Source organism: Nomascus leucogenys, chromosome 12 (assembly GCF_006542625.1).
Source record: "Nomascus leucogenys isolate Asia chromosome 12, Asia_NLE_v1, whole genome shotgun sequence".
Classification (NCBI taxonomy): Eukaryota; Metazoa; Chordata; class Mammalia; order Primates; family Hylobatidae; genus Nomascus; species Nomascus leucogenys.
The window spans coordinates 24,581,797-24,601,988 of NC_044392.1; the positions used below are offsets into that span (position 1 = coordinate 24,581,797).

Sequence of the window (20,192 nt, forward strand, 5' to 3'; positions counted from 1 at the left end):
GAGCATCTACAATGTGCCTGAAACTATGTTTGGCACCTTACCTATTTTATCTTATTTAACATTTAGAATAACGCTTTGAGAGATCTAGCATTATTATTTTTTACTTCTATAGATGATACAACTGAAAATACAAGAGGTAATAATCCCCCTTTTACATGGTTAACATGTACAAACAGTAAGTAGAGTAGTTTGATTAAGCAAGATTGAATGAAGTAAATAGAAAGAGAAGGATTAGAAAATACAGTAATAAAGATAATTTGGGGCAGATTATGAAAAACCTTGAATGGAGTTAATAACCATCCCACAGGGTTGTGAGAATCAAGTGAGAGAAAGCTTGTGAAAACCTTTTGTGAACTATAGAATGATAAGCAAATATGAGTTCGAGTTGTGGCCAAACTTATTGCAGTGAATGACAATAATGACAATGAATGAGTTATAATATTCAAATCTGTAATTTTTAAAAATTCAATTATTGTGTCTTCTCCCCATTCTTCTTCTTGGTAGGTCCACAGATTTTGTTGTTGTTGTTTTGTGTTTTTTGTTTTGTTTTGTTTTTTTTTTAGAAAGAGTCTCGCTCTGTTGCCCAGGCTGGAGTGCAGTGGTGCAATCTTGGCTCACTGCAACCTCCGCCTCCTGAATTCAAGTGATTCTCCTGCCTCAGTCTCCCAAGCAGCTGGAATTACAGACTTGCACCACCATACCCAGCTAATTATTTCACAAAATAATCTTTAATACATGGCCATGCCTTTCTTTCTCCCCACCACACTATCAACATATTGATATGAAAACAGAAAGCTCTCACAAGGAATGATCATAACGTGGTAGAGATAAAAAGAAAGGAGGGAATTTGAAAGACAAACGTACCTGGCTGATCCCACTATTGTGTCCTCACACTTTGGAGTAAGACCTTAAAGATTAGTTACTTGGTTATTTCTACTGTCATTCAAAAACTCGAAAATATTAGGATAAAATTACCAAGCCACCCACCGGCTCACTCTTTGTATGTGAGCTGAGAGCTGTAATGTTTCCCAAAGGCTTTGGGTGGGCTTAATTACAGTTAACAAGGTCCCTCTTCAAATAAATATAGGTTGGTGTATGCTATTTGTGCCCTTCTTGACTTGAAATTTTAGAAATACATGCCTTAAGGCTCCCTCTGGGCTGCTCCTGACCCCTCCCTCCATATTCTTTCTCTTTTTATGTTGCCAACTCCTCCTATTTCATGCCTCTGCACCTTTTCCCCATTAACCTGTCACTGCTTTGTAGGGCCTTTGTTAACACTATCCAATGATAAAAATAATAATAATAGTGCTAGCCACTTACATAATTTTAATCTTTCTAGTAGCCACATTAAAAAGTAAAAAAGAAATGGGTGAAACTAATCTTAATATATTTGATTTAACTCAATATATTCAGAATATTATCTTTTTAACATGTAATGAGATTAAAAATATCGATGAGATAGTTTACATTGCTTTTCTTTTCAAACCAAGTCTTCAAAACCAAATGCGTATTTTACATTTACAGCATACATTTCAAGTCTTAAGACCCACATGATGCCAATATGCTATCATATTGGCAAGTGCCTAGAGCTTAGTCCTGTGAGGTATCAAATTGTCTTCTCCCTTTGCCCAATCCAGAATTCCAGAAAAGTTTGCATTTCATGTGAGCCTCAGTAAGAGGAATAATGGGACTGGCTGTTGATGATTCCATGCTCTGTTGATGCTACTCAACTTTACTTCTCTGTCTATGGCAGAGTGATGATTTAAAGAGGGGCTGACCTGCATCCTAATTGGTCAGACGAGATTGGTTCACCGTAGCCCCCAGTTTGAAGCATAACTCAGCTGTCTGTCTCTTCCTTTCCAGATAGAAGAGACTTTAATTCACAACCCTTAACCACATGCCCTTGGGCCCGGATCTCTACCTCAGCCCCCAAACATAGCAGTGGATGCTTCTGAATAGTAAAGAGAAAAGAAGTCATGCTTACAGTCCAGCTGCACAGTCATTTAACACAGGAAACAAGGGTGACAGCAAGGTCCAGGGAAGGATTTTCAAGGGAAAGTAATGTCCTTTGAGACCTGTTCCCCGAATAAACTGAGCAAACAAACAGACTGGGTTCTTGGGGGTTTTACTTTTGACCTGGGAGCAATTATGGAGTGACTTTAGGTAAGCCATTCCACTTTCATGCTCAATGGGAACTTCCTCCATGTTGGAATGGGGCCACCCAAGCCACCGGTGACTTGCAGCATGAAAAACATCCCAAACCATGTGAAGACCAGTGACTAGGGTGGTTGTGTTACCAGTCCTTTCACAGGCCCTGTGCTTTGCCTTGACCTTTCCTCTGGGAGAGATGCCCACTGTGGGAGCAAATGTGTGTGGCTGGCTGGTCACAGCTCTCTCCTGGTGGGCCCTTCCATGGCACTACCCAGGCTGGCAGGCTGCCTCTCCCCTCTCCTGCCCAGCTGAGCAAGCACAGTGCCCTGTGGTACAGCTTCAGGCAACACCGCATCCCACCCGTGCCCTGCTTTTCCATGGTCTCCTCCTTAGTGACTGCTACAGCGTATGTTTTATTAAAAGGGAAAGAGAAGGGGAGACAAGAGGTTATGTACATGGGCATGCTCAAGAATCTTAAGATTGAAAATCTCCTGCTCACTGCTAAATGCCTAAGGGCTTTGGCATTTTGCCAGCTCTAAGAAAACCCCAGGAGGAACATTTGGGTGGAGAAATAGGAAATGAAGGAAAATCAAGGCTCTCTCTTAGGAGATTCTGATTCTAAAATATGAGAAGTTGTGTGTGTGTGTGTGTTTGTGTGTGTGTTCTCTTAAAATTTGCTTGCTTACCCCCAATATCCTCTTTCAGATTTTTTGATTCGATGTTGATAAGCTCTCTGAAGTTGAGCAATACTTTTCCCACAATATATAGATTAGACTTGAGGATGGGTGGAAGGCCAGATAATTTTCAATGTCTAATGAGATGCCCAGCATTACAGAGCCCCCTGCCTAGGTTCTAGGGCAACTTCCTGTAGACCAATATATGTTTAAAATAATTTAACCAGGTGTATGGTATTTCCAGAATGCAGAAAAGAAAGGTAGCCCAGGGTAAACCCCAAGGAATCAAGCAAGCCTCGAAGTTTCCAACCTTCCCAACAGTGCTGCAGTTATTATTTCTGTCAGCTAGAACCCTTTCCTTCATTCTTTCTTCCAAACAAATCCCACCACATCCCTCATGGCTCAATTCAAATTCTCCTTCCTTTGAATACTGATAGTTCTCATTTTCTGTATGAATCAATCACAGGTGAAGTAGGTCAGCCTTGTGAATTCTCTGGTATTGAAGTGCTGTTTAGAACCTACACCATCATTTCCCTTTTGTCAGATGGGAGCCTAGTTTCCTAATTAGACTGCAAGATCACTGAAGGGAAGGGCAAAGGCCTATAAGACTTTTATTCTTCACTGCTTTTAAGTTAGTCCCGGAGGAGAAACCTGTGTCATTGTAACATCTCCATCCTTACAAAATACAGAACAACTAAATCAGATTATAATTACTAAAATCAAACCATTCCTTAGAAGAAGCCCATGGAGTCTGGGGTTGGTTCAGGAGCAATGAGACCCAGACCCGATTCCATAGTGTCCCTTAAGTGCTGTGTGACCCTGCATAAAGCAGTTCCTCTATCTGAGGTTCTCTGCCCTCTCTTTTCCAAGAAGGGGGCTAAAATCATTTTAGCTTTACTTCTTAGGGTAATCAAAGATAAATGAGACAATCAGCTGTGTGAGGATTAATTAGATGAGCTCTGGAAAGTGCTCTCAGCCCTTTGGAAGAGGATGCCATTATAAAATATATACGAGGTCTTATTATTTAAGAGAAAGAGTTGAATCGCCAAAAATACACTGCGCAGTGGGGAAAACAAAACACTAACCAGGAAACCTCAACTAAGCATCCCAGTCAGCAGAAAGTGCCCACGCAGATGTCTCAAGTCCCTCCAGATTACCTCTTGTTTATGAGTTGGGGAGGGATTTCAGAGCAGTGCCTCAAGGGAGTGTATCACTTTTCTGCAATGCTCTCCAGTGGCTAGCCTGTGTCTTGGGAAAGGGGATAAGGAGAAGGTGATGACGCAGGGTTGTTCTTTGCCCTTTGGCCTTGCTCAGTAAAAAACCTGTCAGGAGGCCAGAAAGGAGCACCTAGAAGATAATTTTGAGGGCCAAAAAGGGAAGATGCTCCTCATCTTTGAGACCAGCCCCATGCTGACACAGCAGGAACCTTCCTCCTTCCCCAGCCCTTTTCTCCTCACCTCTTTTCTTGTGCCCACACTGCAGCACACATCACTCCATTCTGGGAGACAAAGCCAGCTCCATTTTTGGTGAAGAGGGGAAGTAAGAGTCAAGAATGCTCCTGTCTTCTCCATGGCTGCAGCCCAGCTGTCAAACACTTTGGAGCCAGCTGACCTCCAGAAGGGGAGACTATGGTGTGACATTTGCTTCCTTTCTCTCAAATATTTCACAATATACATGCTCTGTGCCTTTTCAAATCATATCCTCCTCAAAGAAGCAAGGCATGCATCTTTTCCTAGAGTAGGCAGCAGCTCTGATATTGATAAGACAGGATCATTGTGGCAGCATGTCTTGGTCATGCCCTCAGTGCTGCAAAGCAACTTATTCTGGGTGAAGGGGGACTCCAGAGGGCCATGCCTTAAACAAATAACATACACACAACTGTGTGAGTCAGGAGGGAAAGCACACAAATTCCAGCATCACTTTGCTGTTGCCTGATGTCATCAGACTGCCCCCCAGGGGATTTGGTAAAATACTTTAGTTGCTTGGTTAATACTGGCATTGCATGTATTTTAGCAAGCATGGTCAGAGAGAGTCACTTCAACAGGCACATGTCTGGAGAAGGACAGAGGCAGAAATACTGGACTTACAATATACCTTTTATCCCTCTGATTGGTCTATGCTGACATAACACTGTCCCTGCTGAATAAGGCCCGGATTACCCAACTATAAGCTTGGCCTTTTATAATTGTTATCCTTTTAACAAAACATTTGTTTCTGCTCATAGCACCCTGCTCCCAGGGCTGCAAAGGGCACACACACACAATTCTTTACAGAGGGGTCTGTTCAATCATGTTACAGTGCATTAGCTTGAATATTGGTTAACATTTGGCTTAGAAATGTATACCCTGGATAAATATGTACCATGCAGAGGGACTACTTGGTGAGGAGAAAAGTCCTCTGGGCTGGAACAACAGCTCACAAGTTCATGTTCCTACTAGGCAGGAACACTCCAGGCATCCGTGGTTTGGGCAGGCTGCTGCACATGCTTGGTTCTTCTGTGGGCAGCCTGCTTCCTGCATACAGCTGTGAGCACGAGCACACATACATACACACACCACAGGCAGCATTCGACAGTGTACCCAGATGATCACAAAAACAGAGACAGAGATCTGCTAGATGATATCAGCACATCCCACCTTTCAGCACAGCAATGTCCTTCCCTAGTGTCTCCAGTGCTCTGCCAGGCTCAACTCAATCAATGGGGCTTCTGCCACCACCCTGGGGAGACTTTTTGCAACCTACAGGTTCACTGTTTAGAATTTTATTTTCCTGACTGTGTGTGCATGGGAAACATGCCATAGGGCTCTATGAGCACGATAATATAGATATCGTGCATTGTAACCTCAGCTCTTTGGGGTCCTTCCCAAACATAATGAACCCCCCAGCGTCAGCTGGGCCGGCAAAATCATCGTCATCTTCTGCAATTATGCAGCCCTATTGGATTTTCTGAAGCTAATAGGAGTTGCACTAACTTTGAGGAGTTAAACCAGGCAAAAGCAATATAGGTCAGGCAGGGAGCCCAAACCCTGTGACAGCCATGCAACACCAGGAGGCAATACCAGAGCGATCTCTAGCTCAACCCTAAAGTCCATTGCTTAGCTCCACAAGACAGAAACTAGGAGAGATGGCATCATTCCCTCTGCCTGCAACTGCCAGGCACCAGGGCAAGAGGGTTGTATGAGAGCAAAATGGTCCCTTTACCAACGGACACACCAAAAAGGACAATGAAAAGGGGAGAAAAATCACCGAAACCCTGCACTGTTACCTTGAATCCTTGCAAGAGCTCTCCTTGCTGTATCAGCTGCTCCCCAAACCTTCAATGATTGGGAGGAGACTCCTAAAAGATTCCAGGTTTTTGTGCAACATCTCCAGTGGCAGCTTTCCAAAGTTTTTACTTCATGATTTCTGGTGGTTCTTTCTCATTTGGGGAAACGCGAATGCCTCCTCCTCAGCGTGTGAGAGGGAGCGGATGTCTCTTTTCAAATTCTGTTGCTCCCCGCTTTACTGTCGGTGCCGCCGCCGCCGCCACCGCCGCCAACGTTAGACCACTTGCCTGCTGCCTTCCCGCTGAGCAGCCAGGATCCCGGTCTCCCAGAGCATCTTCGAAATGGGACTTCGGCACTGGGCCGGGGCGCACGCGGGGTGGGAGAGGTAAGGGAAGTGCAAGACCCAACTGAGGGAGTCCCCTGTCCCTCCGCCGAGGAGAAACCCAAGATTTTGCCTTCTTTCCAACTCTAAAGAGACTCACCCACCCGCTCTCTCACCCGAAATCCCTGCCTTGCACATGGACAGAGACAGGTCTTCTGGCTTCACCGCTCCCTCGGCTGCCTGCAGACCTGCCCCTGACCTCGGAGCGCAGGGCAGGTGCACATCCCCGGGCAAGTCCTAACAGGATCCTCCGAGCTCAGCGTAGGTGCTGCCAGCGCAGCGGCGAGCAGCTTGCGAGGCAGGCGGATTGCATCCCAGAGCTGCAGCCCGGCGCGTCCCCGCTCCGACTCCGCGCTCCGTACCTAAGCAGTGTCACCTGCAGACTCAGACGCCAGATGAGTGTCTTAAGATAACAATGCTGCCCTGCCTGCCTCTCTCTTTCTTTCTTATGCACGTAGGTTGGCAGCCAATGGGACACAGCGCCACACTCCCCACAGGTGCCCATTGGCTGGGCGGCTTGGCAGGGGGCGGGCTCTGAGCCTCACCGCTCTCTCCTTTGGTGAGCTGGCAGGCTGGGGTACCAGCTCTGTTAACTCTCCCAGCGTTGCAGTGGGGACTTTTTGGTGTGTATAAGGAAGCCTTGGGTACATTCACGGGTGGGGCGTTGGACACTCTGAGGCTGGGGAACAAGAAGTAGCTAGGGAGCTAATTACATTTTCTTCTAATCTTCCTGAGTTACAATAATCATTTGTCCCAGCCCATTTTGTTTCCTTGCTTAACTAGAACTCCCAGAGACTGGGACCCATCTGAGCCATTTTCCGTCTAATTTGAGGTTTCATTTGGTTGTTTTGTGCATTTTTTAGCCTCTTGGATTACTTAATTAGAAATGAGCCCCCAAGTGAGAAATAGTACACACACACACATACACACACACACACACACACACACACACACCAGAGATCCAAGAGGCGAGAGAGGCAAAAGAGAGCAAGAACCCAGTAAGATGGCTAGAGAGTGAAACAGATTTAGAGACCAGAACAGCTAAATCAGGAAACATTCTGCCCCCACACCAGGACTGTAAGGACAAAGGCAAAGAGGAGAACTTCAGGTTTCTGGGGAGAGATTAAGTTTCAAAAATGTCCTTCCAAAAAAGGGAATTGTTTTGCCTGTGGTGTTTTCCCTCTGTGTGTCTCCTTTCACTTCTGTGTGTGTCAGGAAGAGGGACTGTGCATCTCCGTTTAGTTTTTAAAGGAAGACTAGAGAAATCAGAACAGGACCAGCCTTGTTTCTGTGAAGCAGGTGCTGTTGCTGGGCCTGTGAATTGAGAGAGAGGGAGGGAGGAAAAAAGGGAGGGAGGTGGAGGGAAAAGGAGGAAAGGAGAAGGGAAGAAAATATTAACTTTACATTGAAGTGTGAAGTATATATTTTTGATGTCCTAATGAGGGTACAAAACTGAAACATGTCCCGCTAACTAGCATACTAAAGTAGATTTTGGCAGGAGCATAGGAAAGAGAGTAATAGTTGAAGAAAAATCCAATTCAAGGGAAGAGCTGGGGACTAGAGCTGGGGAAGGAACTTGGGAGATCCATGCTAAGTCATATGGTGGGGGAAGTATGAAGAAGATAAATATATAGTCAGAAAGGGAGAGGAGTCTTTCAATTTAGTTTCCTTAAATGGAGAGCAACATCGGAGATTATTTTGTAAAGAACTAGAAAAAAAAGTATGTAGAGATTTAATGAATGTTTAAGAAGTACACATGCAGATTAGCTAAATTGCATAAAGTAGCCGTAAGTTCTGAATCAATAAAGAAAATTTAGAAATTTTCTTCGTTCATCTGCTCAGACTCACACATCTATCACTTTCACCTATATTTTCTTCTCTGTATCTTATACAACTTTGAACTTCCTTTTGCATACTGCAAGTATCTGTTTGCCTAAGCTACAAAACATGTCAGAGAATGGTGGTCCCACAGGATCCTGAGCTCTCTGTCTAGAATAAAATAACCAAGAGAACCACTGAAAGCCTAAATCTATTGCTACCCAACTGCTGAGTTATTTACTTTTGTGATTTCTAGAGACAGAGACCCACTGAACTTGTCCCAAGTGATAACACACTGAAATGTTAAAATAGCGTAAGGGAGTGGGTAAATAGAGGGAGAGGTTGAACAAAGGATTGCTAATTTCAATGGAAAGAAAGTTAAAATTTCCAAAATCTGTAAAAGAGAGAGGAAAGAGGTGACGGCAGATAAGAAGACAACTTGAAAAAGAAAACTTGCTTGTGCTTTCTTCTCTTATAAAGTCTGAAGCCGTGTAAAAAATTTTTAAAGAGCCAGAATATACCTTAAGAATGGCCACAAGTGTATAGTTTGGTTAATTCTTCCCTATATATGCATCAATGTAACCATTACTCACTTTATTTTCAGCACCCCAGGAAGCATGTTCATGAACTTTCTCAGTCAAAACCCTCCACTTCCCAGAGATAACTATATTCTGACTTCCATCACCAAAGATTAATGTGACTTGCTCTTGAACTTTGTAAATATAGGATCTTAGAGTATACACTGTTTTGTGTCTTGATCCTTTCACTCATCATTATGTCTCTGAGATTTATCCATGTAGTTGTATGTTTTATTGCGGTGCACCATTCTATTACATGACTACATGGCATTTATTCATTCTGCTCTTGATAGATATTTGGGATGTTTCTGGGGTTTTTTTGGCTATTATAAGTAAACTTGTTATAAATTTTTTTGTGCTTGTCTTTTGGTGGATGTATGCAATCATTTCCTCTGGGAAAACACCAAGGACTATAAATTACTTAATTTGCTTTGACTACTACACTGGAGAAAATCTCCTGAAGATGACTCTGAAGCCTATTATCTTGCCAAAATAATTGAATAAGGTGATAGTGGCAAAGGCTATCGCTACTTAGTACCAACTAAATGCCTAAAATATGTCACATTGTTTACACACATAATCTCATTTCCTCCTCACAACCATCCCCAAAACTATGTATTATTCCTGTTTTGCAGATAAGGATATTGAATTTAAGACGCTGTATTAGGAAATAGCTCTTGCTTTCCTGGGTGTATGTGTATGTATATGTGTAGATGTGTAGATGTTGGGGGAGATGTAAATAAATGCCCAGGGAATGGAGCTAGAGGAAGGGAAGTGATGGAAGTTCTCACTGCATAGGTGCAGCTGGAGATTGGCTTGGAGAGATGGGACAATCTGAAGAATAAAGAGTGTTGCATTTCAGGTGGACAGAATGTTATGGTAGGAGTGAAACTAGGAAATAGATTTTAAGAGATGTGTGTGTGTGTGTGTGTGCGCATGTGTGGTGGGAGAACAGAGATATAGTGCAGTGAGCAATCTATCTAAAAAACAGTGTGAGATTTAGAAGAGTTTTTAAATTTCTAAACCATGCGTTTTCAGCTTTATCATGTAGAAAAAGAAAAACTAGAATGACATAATGAAAGTTAGATTTCATGAAGATCAACCTGGTAGTTGTGTACAGAATACGTTGCTAGGAGGAAAAGGAATCAAAATCTATTTTAATAGTCAAGAAAAGAGGTCATTGGCACTTAAATACAAAGAAGGTGTACCTCAGGAGAAAAGTGAAGATTGGAGATAACAGGGCTTGCTGTTTTATAGTGTTTTAAAGAACAGAAATTTTCTGAGAATGAATAAATGCCATGTAGTCACGTAATGGACTAGTATACAGCAATAAAACATTGAACTACATGGATAAATCTCACAGACATAATGATGAGTGAAAATATTAAGGCACAAAAGAGCATATACTCTAAGATTCTATATTTATAAAATTCAAGAGCAAGTAACATTACTCTTTGGTGATGAAAGTCAGAAACATTTTCTTTGACCAGCAGGGATGAGCGGAGATGATTGGCCCCTTTTGTTGATGGGGAACTAAAGACAAGAATGGTCCAAGCTTATCTTCAAATAAGAATATTATGAAGTTAAGTCTTGAATCCAATTCTATTATTTCACTATATCATTATGCCTCTACACAAAGGTGATGATTGAGATGCATAACATTTTCCCCCATCTCATCTAAATGTAAAACATCATGCATTAGAGATGGCCTGGTTTCTATGTACTTCAACTTTTACCCACATCTCTAGGTATTTAATTCCTTAAGAAAAGGCCATGTGACATTATTTCCATTTTTACAGGAATCAAGTACTCTGGAATAATATATTCTCTTTTAAAAAATTCTACTGTTTCTTTTGTTTGGTTCTTCTTTGGAAAAAGAGAGGTCTAGAAAGACTTGAGATACCAACTACCAACTATTCCCAACTCAATATACATTTTAAGAAGACTAGATACTGACTTATTAGAAAATCAACCCTAAATGGTTCACTTGGGCTTTCTAACATGACTCAAGACTCTTCAGAAAATTAGAAAGAAAGATTTCAAAGTGACAGTAGATTATATGCTACTCAAAAGCAGAAGGAGTATTTTTCTGGCTGTGCTTAGCCTAATGCTTATGATACAGTAGGTACACAAACATTTGCTGAATTAATTACTGTGGTCCATAAAGCCCAGTGATTATCCATGGGTGCACCCTAGTGTACCATAACTATATAGTGGAAAGAGCAGTGGGCAAAGAAATCTTGTTCATGGTCTTAGCTCCACAGAAGATAGATCACTATTTCATGGGTCTCAATTTCCTTATCTGTTAAGTGAGAGATTGGACGAATACATGATCAGGTACTTACATGCCATTTCTCATATTCTAGTATCAAGGGAGTTTTCCTGGCATCCACTATAACTACTCAATGGCAAATAACCTTGCATAAATAAGTTTAATACTAAATTTTTTATGCTAGAGAGAACAGAATGAAAGAGATATCATGGGGTTTTTGTCTCACTCAGTATCTCCTAGGGGACCAATGACGATGAGGATGAGTTTTCAAAAGTCGTTAGCTGGTACATCTTTTTACAGTAGTTTACAGTAGTTTGCAATGCTGCATGGTAAGACACCTTGGGGTTAATTCTCAGATAAGTTATGTATAAAAACTCAACTAATGAAGTGTCTTTGTTCTTCTTTTCTTTGCATACATGGTAAATGATCTTTCACTACTTAAACATTGCCTTAAATATGGTTATTTTTTCTATGCAATTAGTTAAATTTTGTAAAATATACGGCAAAAGCTTTTTTGTCTTTTAAAGAACATATTTTCACATATGCCAATAAATTGACACCAGGTAGAATGAAAATGTAATTGTTTCTTAAGTAGGGGTCCTCTTTTAGAACAGTAGTGCATTAAATTTCTAGAGTGAGAAGTACAAATAACACAGTCTTCATAGCACCTAGTGTTGAAGTTAGCATTGACCCAATAACATTGGAGGGACACACTTTTGAAATAAGTTATTGGTTACCATGTGAGAGAAAGTTCAGTTAAATGTCAGATTTCAGAATACACAATGTCACTTTTCTACCACTGTTTATTGCATATTGTCATCATTTTAAAAAGTCAACATTGTTGAGCACTACTGGGAACAGATCTTATATGGGTTGTGGTGGTGGTGGTGGTGTTATTCTTCAGAATACTTACGCAGGGTGCTGAATATCTGCCCTGTTGTACTCTTGACTGGATTAGGGTTGACTTAGCTCATACTCAAGGATATTCTTTTATTACTTTTGCATCTGTTAAGAATGCTTAGGAACTTTGGTTTTTCTCACAATTTCTTTCCAGCTTTGTCCTATTTACTAGATTCTCTAAAATTAAAGTTTCAATATTTATTTAAGCTAACTCTACTTTTGCTCCTATCAACTATAATATTCCCCAAATCATCTTTTTATTGGTTACTACAGATAACATTTGTGAGAGAGATGAAATGAAGCAGAGAGAAGTTGCAAGTAAAAGTTTTGATCTCCTGCTTAAGTGTGCACCTTACTCTGTTGTGCATATCTATCCATCCATCTAAACCAGTATAACAAATATTTTCTTTAAATATTTTGCAAAGTTAGTGCTAAGTAAAAATATGCACATGTGCATTCCCAGCTCCCGTTTATCCTATGTACAAATCCAACTAGTGGGGGGCGGGAGGAAGCAAGACTGAGACAAGCTATAATACATCCACAAAACCATTGGGGGAATTTTCATCTCCCACCACCGCCCAGCTTTGCAGAAGCGCCCTTTAAGGTGTGTGTCTGTGTGTGCCTCTCTCAAGCCTTCTGGATGACGATGCGAGAGGGAAGATTTTACATTGCAAAGACCAATGTATTAAAAATGCCGTGCAGGTAGTTCATAGCCAAGAGCCTTGCTCCTGTTGGAGGATGCAACGGACGAGAGAGGCAGGAGCACCGGCAGCCAGCTGGGGGCTGACCTGATTCCCTAGAATCCTCAGCTCCCTTCCTCTTTCCTCTCGACGTCCTTCCTTCCCTTTTTCTCCTCTCCCCCCTCCCCCGCTTCCCTTCTCCAGATAAGCAGCTCCGGGAAACAAAGAATCCGGGGCTCTCCAGACATCAGAGCTTAAACCCAGGACTCCGCAAGCGGCATCTCATTCCGGGGTCCAGGGCTCTCCCGGCTCTCCATCCCCTCCCTAACCTCCCCCGCCTCCCGCGCTCGCTCCCTCGCTCCCTCCCCGCTCGCTTCCTCCCCCACCATAGCAGCGCTAGGAGGAAGGCGGCCGGGGCTCAAGATGGCTTTAGCCGGGCTCTGCGCCCTGCTCGCCTGCTGCTGGGGGCCGGCGGCGGTGCTGGCTACGGCCGCCGGCGACGTGGATCCATCCAAGGAGCTGGAGTGCAAGCTCAAAAGCATCACGGTGTCCGCGCTGCCCTTCCTGCGCGAGAACGACCTGAGCATCATGCACAGCCCCTCGGCCTCGGAGCCTAAGCTCCTCTTCTCGGTGCGCAACGACTTCCCGGGAGAAATGGTCGTGGTGGACGACCTGGAGAACACGGAGCTGCCCTACTTCGTGCTGGGTGAGTCCCGGGGGAGGTTGAGGCGGCCGGAGGCGCTGGACCGGCGCCCCCACCCCCCACTCCAGCTCGCTCTACACACCCACTCGCCGACGACCTCCCCTCCCCCACTCCTACCTCCCGGATCCGCCCCACTCCCGGACCATTCTCCACACCCACTTGCGTACTAGCGCCTCTGTGCACCTGACTTCTCCCCAAATCCGACCTGGATGCTGAACCTCCTCTCAGCTGCCCTGCCTCAAAGAAACAGGTTGCATGAGTGTCTCTGAAACCTCTCCCAGCCTTGACCTCCCAGCTTTGATTCAGAAGCACATCCACACAGCACTTTTTGTCTGCTACCAGCTCAACTCCCATAATCCCTTCTCCCCACTCCCTAGCCATATGCTCAGCTCTTTGCTTCACTCACTCTGGATACCCACACCCACCCACAGCACTTCCTGGGGGCTTTAGAAACAGGTATCCTGTCATCACCTTGCCAGCTATGTGCAGGCCAGATTCTAGTCTTCATTCATGGAGAGCCCTTTATCTGTCACCAGGCTACTGACACCCTCCCTTCCAAACACTCAAGTTTCTTATCCCCCAGCTGTTCATTCTGGGAAGTCCTGCCTCCATGCTTAGATGTCACAACCCCCTAATTCAACCACATCCACTCATCCATGTCACATCACAGTTGGTTAAAGATATTATACAACTGTAGTCAGTACAACTGTAGTTAATATTGGTCTCTTCTTTGTTCCCAGGGCCACCTTAGATAGGCGTAGGCATTCCTGCACACAGAATGACCTTTCTAGGCAAGGGGCTTTTCCTTCCTTTGTTTGTTTATATTTCTCCCTTTTTGGTACTCCCACTGTAATTTTCTTAGGTCACCTTCAGGTAGTGGAACTCCTGTCACTTCAGGTACTGGAACCCATACATTACTTCAAATCATCCCTGTTTTCCACTACTAAGCTGCAAAGATATTGTGGTCCTGCTCTAGTATCTTGCAAAGCACCACAAGTTCATGTCACTTAGCCAAATTCCCCTCACTTGTCCATGTGCAGATGGAGCTCTCACTCTGCTGTGCGTGCCCACCATGCAATCCATTTCTTTAGTGATGTTGCCAATTATTCTTATTTTGCCCAGGAGAAATTCAAAGAAAACCACACTTCAGTCTCTAGATCCAAGAAGAGAAAGAAAGAAAATGTCCAGGAGGCTGTTCCATCTACTTGATACCCTACCAACTAGAGTTCCATTTGCAGGGACGTGGCTTCCTGATGTCCACATGTAGGCTAGAGCCGCATGTGGAATTCTAACACATCCCTCTTGCTCTTCCTTTGTAGGAGATGTCTTCACACTGAAAACACTAGGAAGTGAGTGAATAAACCCCTACTCTCCAACCCCTAGGGAAACAATTTCAAACATTGCCTGGCCCTTTGAAAAGTTGCTTTATAGGTCCTGGAGTGCAGCTCAATTGAACCCATTAAACCCAACCTACAATCTTGATAGGATTATTTATTTTTGCTTTCAAAAATACCAGTAACATAATAAAAACTGGTGACTAGCTGGAAATGGGAGCATTGTGGATATGCTGCTCATCAAAATGTACAATTACTGGGTTATTTAGAGGCTGGAAAGTTCACGTTGAAGTCATGCTGATGTGCAAAGTACAACCTGTTCATCATAGTATATAAAAGTGAGTAGAGGGAATTATGTGTTTCTAAAGAGGCTGTTTTGCACTCTGCTTGTAGTGTTTGCTGTGCATGAAGAGGTACATGCATGGTGCTTGAAAAAAGGGAGGGCTAGCAGGTATTCAACATTTCATTTCTTTTTTGCAGAATCCCAAAACCAGGGCCTAATGCTGTGATGTGCCTACTAGGAACCAATGTGCACAGTGAAAGCCCAGATGTTATAAGAACGGGTTTTCTATACCTCTGTGCAAAGCTGCCCACTGCAGTGTCCTGTTGGGGTTGCTACGGTAACCTGGTGCAACTTGGCATTTACACACAGGCACACAGATACACTCTCTCACTTCAGGGCCAGATGCACTATTTAAATGCATTGATTGTCTCCCACCCTCCCAGTCAGTGGGGGTATGCTCAGAACCAGAGAAGGGCTGGTACCTATTCTCTCTGGCTCAGTATGCTCAAAGGAAGAAGGAATGAATTTCAGTTTGGGTGGGTGGTTAAAAAGATCTGGGCAGAAAGGAAGAGGAGTCCAAATTTATGGAGGATAGACTCAAAGGTAGTTTTGAATTTAACTTTTGTGGTCTTGATCATGCAGCTCTTGGCCAATGGTGAGGGCTATAGTGACTTTGGTTTTGGGATTTCCCTACTCCTATCTTTGGAACCTTGTTTACTTAATCCATCTCCTGGAGGAATCTGAATCAGTCAATTCTGAAAATTTGTTGAGCTGTACTTGCTCAGCACTCAGAGGCATTACTAGGAAACAGAAGTTAAAAAAAATGTCTCTTGCCCTCGAGTGGTCTCTAGTCACTGGAAACACAAAGATACCTGTAAGAGCTGTACCTACCTAATTGCGTGGTATGGCTGTTAAGGGGTATAGGGATGCTGTGGAAGGATTTGCTTGCATGACAAGAGCAGATTCCATGGTAATCATGGACCAGACTAAAATCAGATCCTGTCACTCCTTTGAGTGAAAAAGAAAAAAAAAAAAAAGACAAACAACAAGAAAAACAAGCTTTGGCTTCCTTTTGCCTCTAGGATCAAGTCCCGTCACTTCACTGAGGCTAACTAGGGTCTTCTCATTCTGACCGCGGCCAACTTCTCCAGCCCTTTATCCCTCCAAGTCTGCCATGGCCTTCTGGACTGTTTCAAGACTTTGCACATGTAGCTACTCTGCCTAGAAGGCTCTTTGCCCTTTCTCTATTAGGTGGTATCCATTCTTCCTTCTAAACCATGCACATGTCATCTCTCTATGAAGCCTCTATCCCATTTCTGTGCTCTTTGCATGGATTAAAACAGAAAAACACCCACAAATGTGCAAAATTAAAGGTAGATTAGGTTTGGCTTGGACTAGGAAAGGTGAAGACATTTAAGATCATGGAGAAAAGATGAGCAAAGGCATTTGGTGGTGGGAGTGAATATGGAAATGGCGTGCATATGGCATAGTGTGGGGATCAGCCTGCCCGGACAGAGCCTTGTGACATGACAGTAGTGGGGACTGGGCCTGGCTCTGTAGAGTGGCACCTGGCTCTCCACTTCAAAGCTAGGCAGGAAGGGCTGACTTGACACAGAAAGCATTGAAGTCTGGCTCCCAGAGGCTATCTCAGCCATCAGCCTTGGCAGTTTTGCTTGTGGTATAATTCCAAGTAGAGAAGAGGAGTCAATATCTCCTTTTCTCTGAGATGGGTTTGCAAATTGTGATTCAAGGGCCCAATATGAGTTTTAGGTATGTTTTGTTTGACTACATATGGTTTTCAAAATGCTTTGAATATGAATGTTTTTAGTTAGGTCTAGATTGCTATACTTCTCACAGATACTGACGGTTCTGTGCCTGATATTCTTCTTCATAGTACTTATCTGGCAACTCTAAGCCATGTAATCTAAACCTAAACCCCTGCTTTCAGATGTGTGGTGAAAGCCTCAAAAGTGTTGCAAAATAACAGTCATTTCTAATTTAAAATATTTAGGCACATAAACCTTAGCATCCTCTCAGGAGATTTAAGAGATTTGCCAAATTAGTCAACTAATATTTCATATCTGAACTAAAATTTCCTATTTCAGCTTTCAAAATAGTAGACATTCCTGCTTTGGAGCATATTTGATTTGGAGATAAGGAGTTAACCTGAAGTGTGGCTTCTGGGTTTTCTGTGCTGTGAATAGAATATGTTTTTATATCAGCCTCATTACTATTTGAAGGAGAAGCCCTTCTATTTCACCCAACTATTGAGCTTTTGCATGTGTACAACTTAGTGAAGAAAGGTGTTTCTCTTGCGCCTTGGCATTTTGCTTTAGCTGTCATGGCTTTTGATTGAAGAAGGTATTCCTGAAGATAAATCAATCAGCCTGCAGAGACGTAGTAAGTTCCCACATGCAAGGTGCCGTTTAAAGTGTCTGGAGCAGGCAAGTGTGGCGGTTAAAAGAACAACCTTTGAAGACAGATTTGCTGTCAACTTCTGGCTTTCTACTTATTCCAGCAGTGGAGAAAACAGAAGAATGGGGGAGTTAAATAACTTACTCAGGGTCACTTAGTGAACAGTTGATGGATCCATCATTCGAACTCAGGTCAATATGATGTTTAAGCCTTTCTCTGAGCTACTATTTTACATGGCTTAAACGTTTTCAGAATCGTTTCTTTTTCATGGTTGAATAAAAGGAGCCCTGAAAATGGCTAAAATAGGGAAAGCACACTCACCTAGTTTGTACAGAGGAGTCTTTTATGGTCTTTATGCAAATACTTCTTGAATATCCTTGCCCATTGAGTGATTTCTCACACCAGCCTTAATAACTTCATCAATAAATAGTTAGCTAAGTACATATACTTTGCTAAGAAGAGTTTGGGAATTCTTGTTTATTCATAGTTTTCAGGTTCAGGTAGCCATGTTTCCACGTTCCTGTGGTGACATGTATGGGACTCACAGTCATGATAAACAAGGTAGGTAGGCTGCACTGGGGATGAAGGTAATATGTTCAGTGCTCTTCTGAGGAGGGCCTTACAGAAATGCAAACAGAGAGTCCCAGAGAGAAGGCTCCCTTGTTAAATGGAGCTATCCAGAAGGTAATATGGTTTTAGCTACTTGTCCAAAGCTGGTGATCTTTGTATTGGGCGGTCTTGTGCTTAGAACTTATTTTGAGAGCTCAGTGGAGCTGTTTAAATAGCAGTTACTGAGCTTTTCAATTGGCTTCAAAGGTAATATTGGACATAATGTTACTTATGGGTGAGCTTTGGCCTGATAGGAAACAGTTAAATTACCCAGGTATCCCCAATTCTTTTCACACATCTCTCCATCTTCCCATTTGAGGGGAAACTTTAAAGTATGTTTCTTTTCCTTCTTTTTTCTCGCCACTACAGTGAGCTGTCTAGGTTAACAGTAAATGCATTTGTATAGATTGGCAGCCCTATCCAAGACGTAGCAGATGAATGGTAGCAATCCTAAGGCAGGTTCTTCAGCACTTATGTAACTCATGCTAGCAGAATGTGCTAATTTATAGTATTGAGGGGGTTATTATTTACTGTTTCTCTACAGAAATTTAGATTTTTACAACAAAGGAATTTTGAATGTGAATGATGAATTTTACAACATTTTAAATGCTTTTTTAGATATGTTGATATGACTTGAATTCAAGTAATTAGAGTTTTTGAAGAAAAAATAAAATTTTAATTTCTTTTTTTTTTTTTTTTTTTGAGATGGAGCCTCGCTTTGTCACCCAGGCTGGAGTGCAGTGGCGCAGTCTCGGCTCACTGCAACCTCTGTCTCCCGGGTTCAAGGAATTCTCCTGAGTAGCTGGGACTACAGTCAGCCACCACCACGCCTGGCTTTTTTTTTTTTTTTTGTATTTTTATTAAAGGCAGGGTTTCACCATGCTGGCCAGGCTGGTCTCAAACTTCTGACCTCAAATGATCCACCCACCTCGGCCTCCCAAACTGCTGGGATTACAGGCATGAGCCACAACGCCTGGCCAATTTTAGTTTCTTTATTCATCTTCGGAAGCAAGATTGAGGTCTTGTCTTATAGACACACTATATATACACAAATATATCATACACACACACACACACACACACACACACACACACACTTATTTCTTTTTTTTTTTTAGAAATGTAATTAAACTTAAAAGGCTACTAATTTCTCACATTAGGGCCAGTTTATGAGAACAAAACTTGGCCACTTTTCAGCAAGGACATGCGAAGTCTTCATTTCTTCACTTTTAAACCAGTTCATGTACGTGCACACAGATGGCAAAAAGAGCTCTGTTATGAGCAAGTTAAGCTCCCAGGACAAGTGAAGGTCTGTAGAAATTTCGAATGTACTACAAATTGACACCTATTATCATTTTATTATTTTTAAAAATTAATTAATTACTTTAAAAAAATTATTTCAATAGCTTTTGTTACATGATCACCTATCACCATTTTATTCCCACTAAAAATATGAAATAGTTGATATTTTGTTTTTTATCATGTACACTTTAAAATTTTAATAAAGAACCCAAAGTATTTGTATAGACCTCTAGATTTCCAAGGAGCAAACAATCAAATTGTTGATGGTAATCTAAACTGACAAGACAACTTTTGTGAAACGATTTGGTATTATATAGCACAGATGAAAATGTATATGCCTGATGATTTTGCAGTTCCACTTCTAGCTTTTCATTACACAGGAATTTTTACATGTATACATGAGAATATTTGTTGGGAATAGCAAAACCTGGAAGCAACCATTATCAGGAGACTAGAAATATATAAGGTGGCAGCTTCATCAGTGACATATTATCTAGCCAGGAGAATAAATGAGTTGTAGCTACATATATCAATGTGGGTAAATCTCACAAATGTAATGTTAGGTGAAAATAAGAATATAGCTGAAAAAATATAGTACAATTTTATTTATATAAATTCAAAATAACATTGTTTAAGAATACATACAATGCAAAATTTTTATGAAAAGCAAGAAAACAAAAACAAAATAAAAGACGAGTGTTGCCTCTTGTGGAAAGGGAAGATTGTCTGAAGGGAGAGGGTGAAAAAGAGGGCCTCAAAGCTTCTAGCAGTACCTGATATTTGTTTTCCTTTTTTTTAAAAAAAAGTACAAATTAATTTTTGAAG

The 20,192-nt window shown here is 42.2% G+C and overlaps 2 protein-coding genes across 3 annotated transcripts in view; one reads left to right on the forward strand and one right to left on the reverse strand.

Annotated features, from left to right (window-relative positions):
* Positions 1–6,938, reverse strand: part of BRINP2 (BMP/retinoic acid inducible neural specific 2) — a 112,759-nt gene extending 105,821 nt beyond the window's left edge. The window contains exon 1 of the mRNA XM_003258933.3: positions 6,091–6,938. The gene's annotated coding sequence lies outside the window, so the exon portion shown is untranslated. The remainder of the gene's footprint in view (positions 1–6,090) is intronic.
* Positions 6,939–12,622: 5,684 nt separating this feature from the next.
* The window catches only part of ASTN1 (astrotactin 1), a 306,051-nt gene continuing 298,481 nt past the window's right edge, over positions 12,623–20,192 (forward strand). For both annotated transcript variants that reach the window (XM_030823936.1, XM_030823937.1), the window contains exon 1: positions 12,623–13,427. In XM_030823936.1, the coding sequence (XP_030679796.1) occupies positions 13,145–13,427 (283 nt within the window). In that variant the 5' untranslated portion in view covers positions 12,623–13,144. The remainder of the gene's footprint in view (positions 13,428–20,192) is intronic.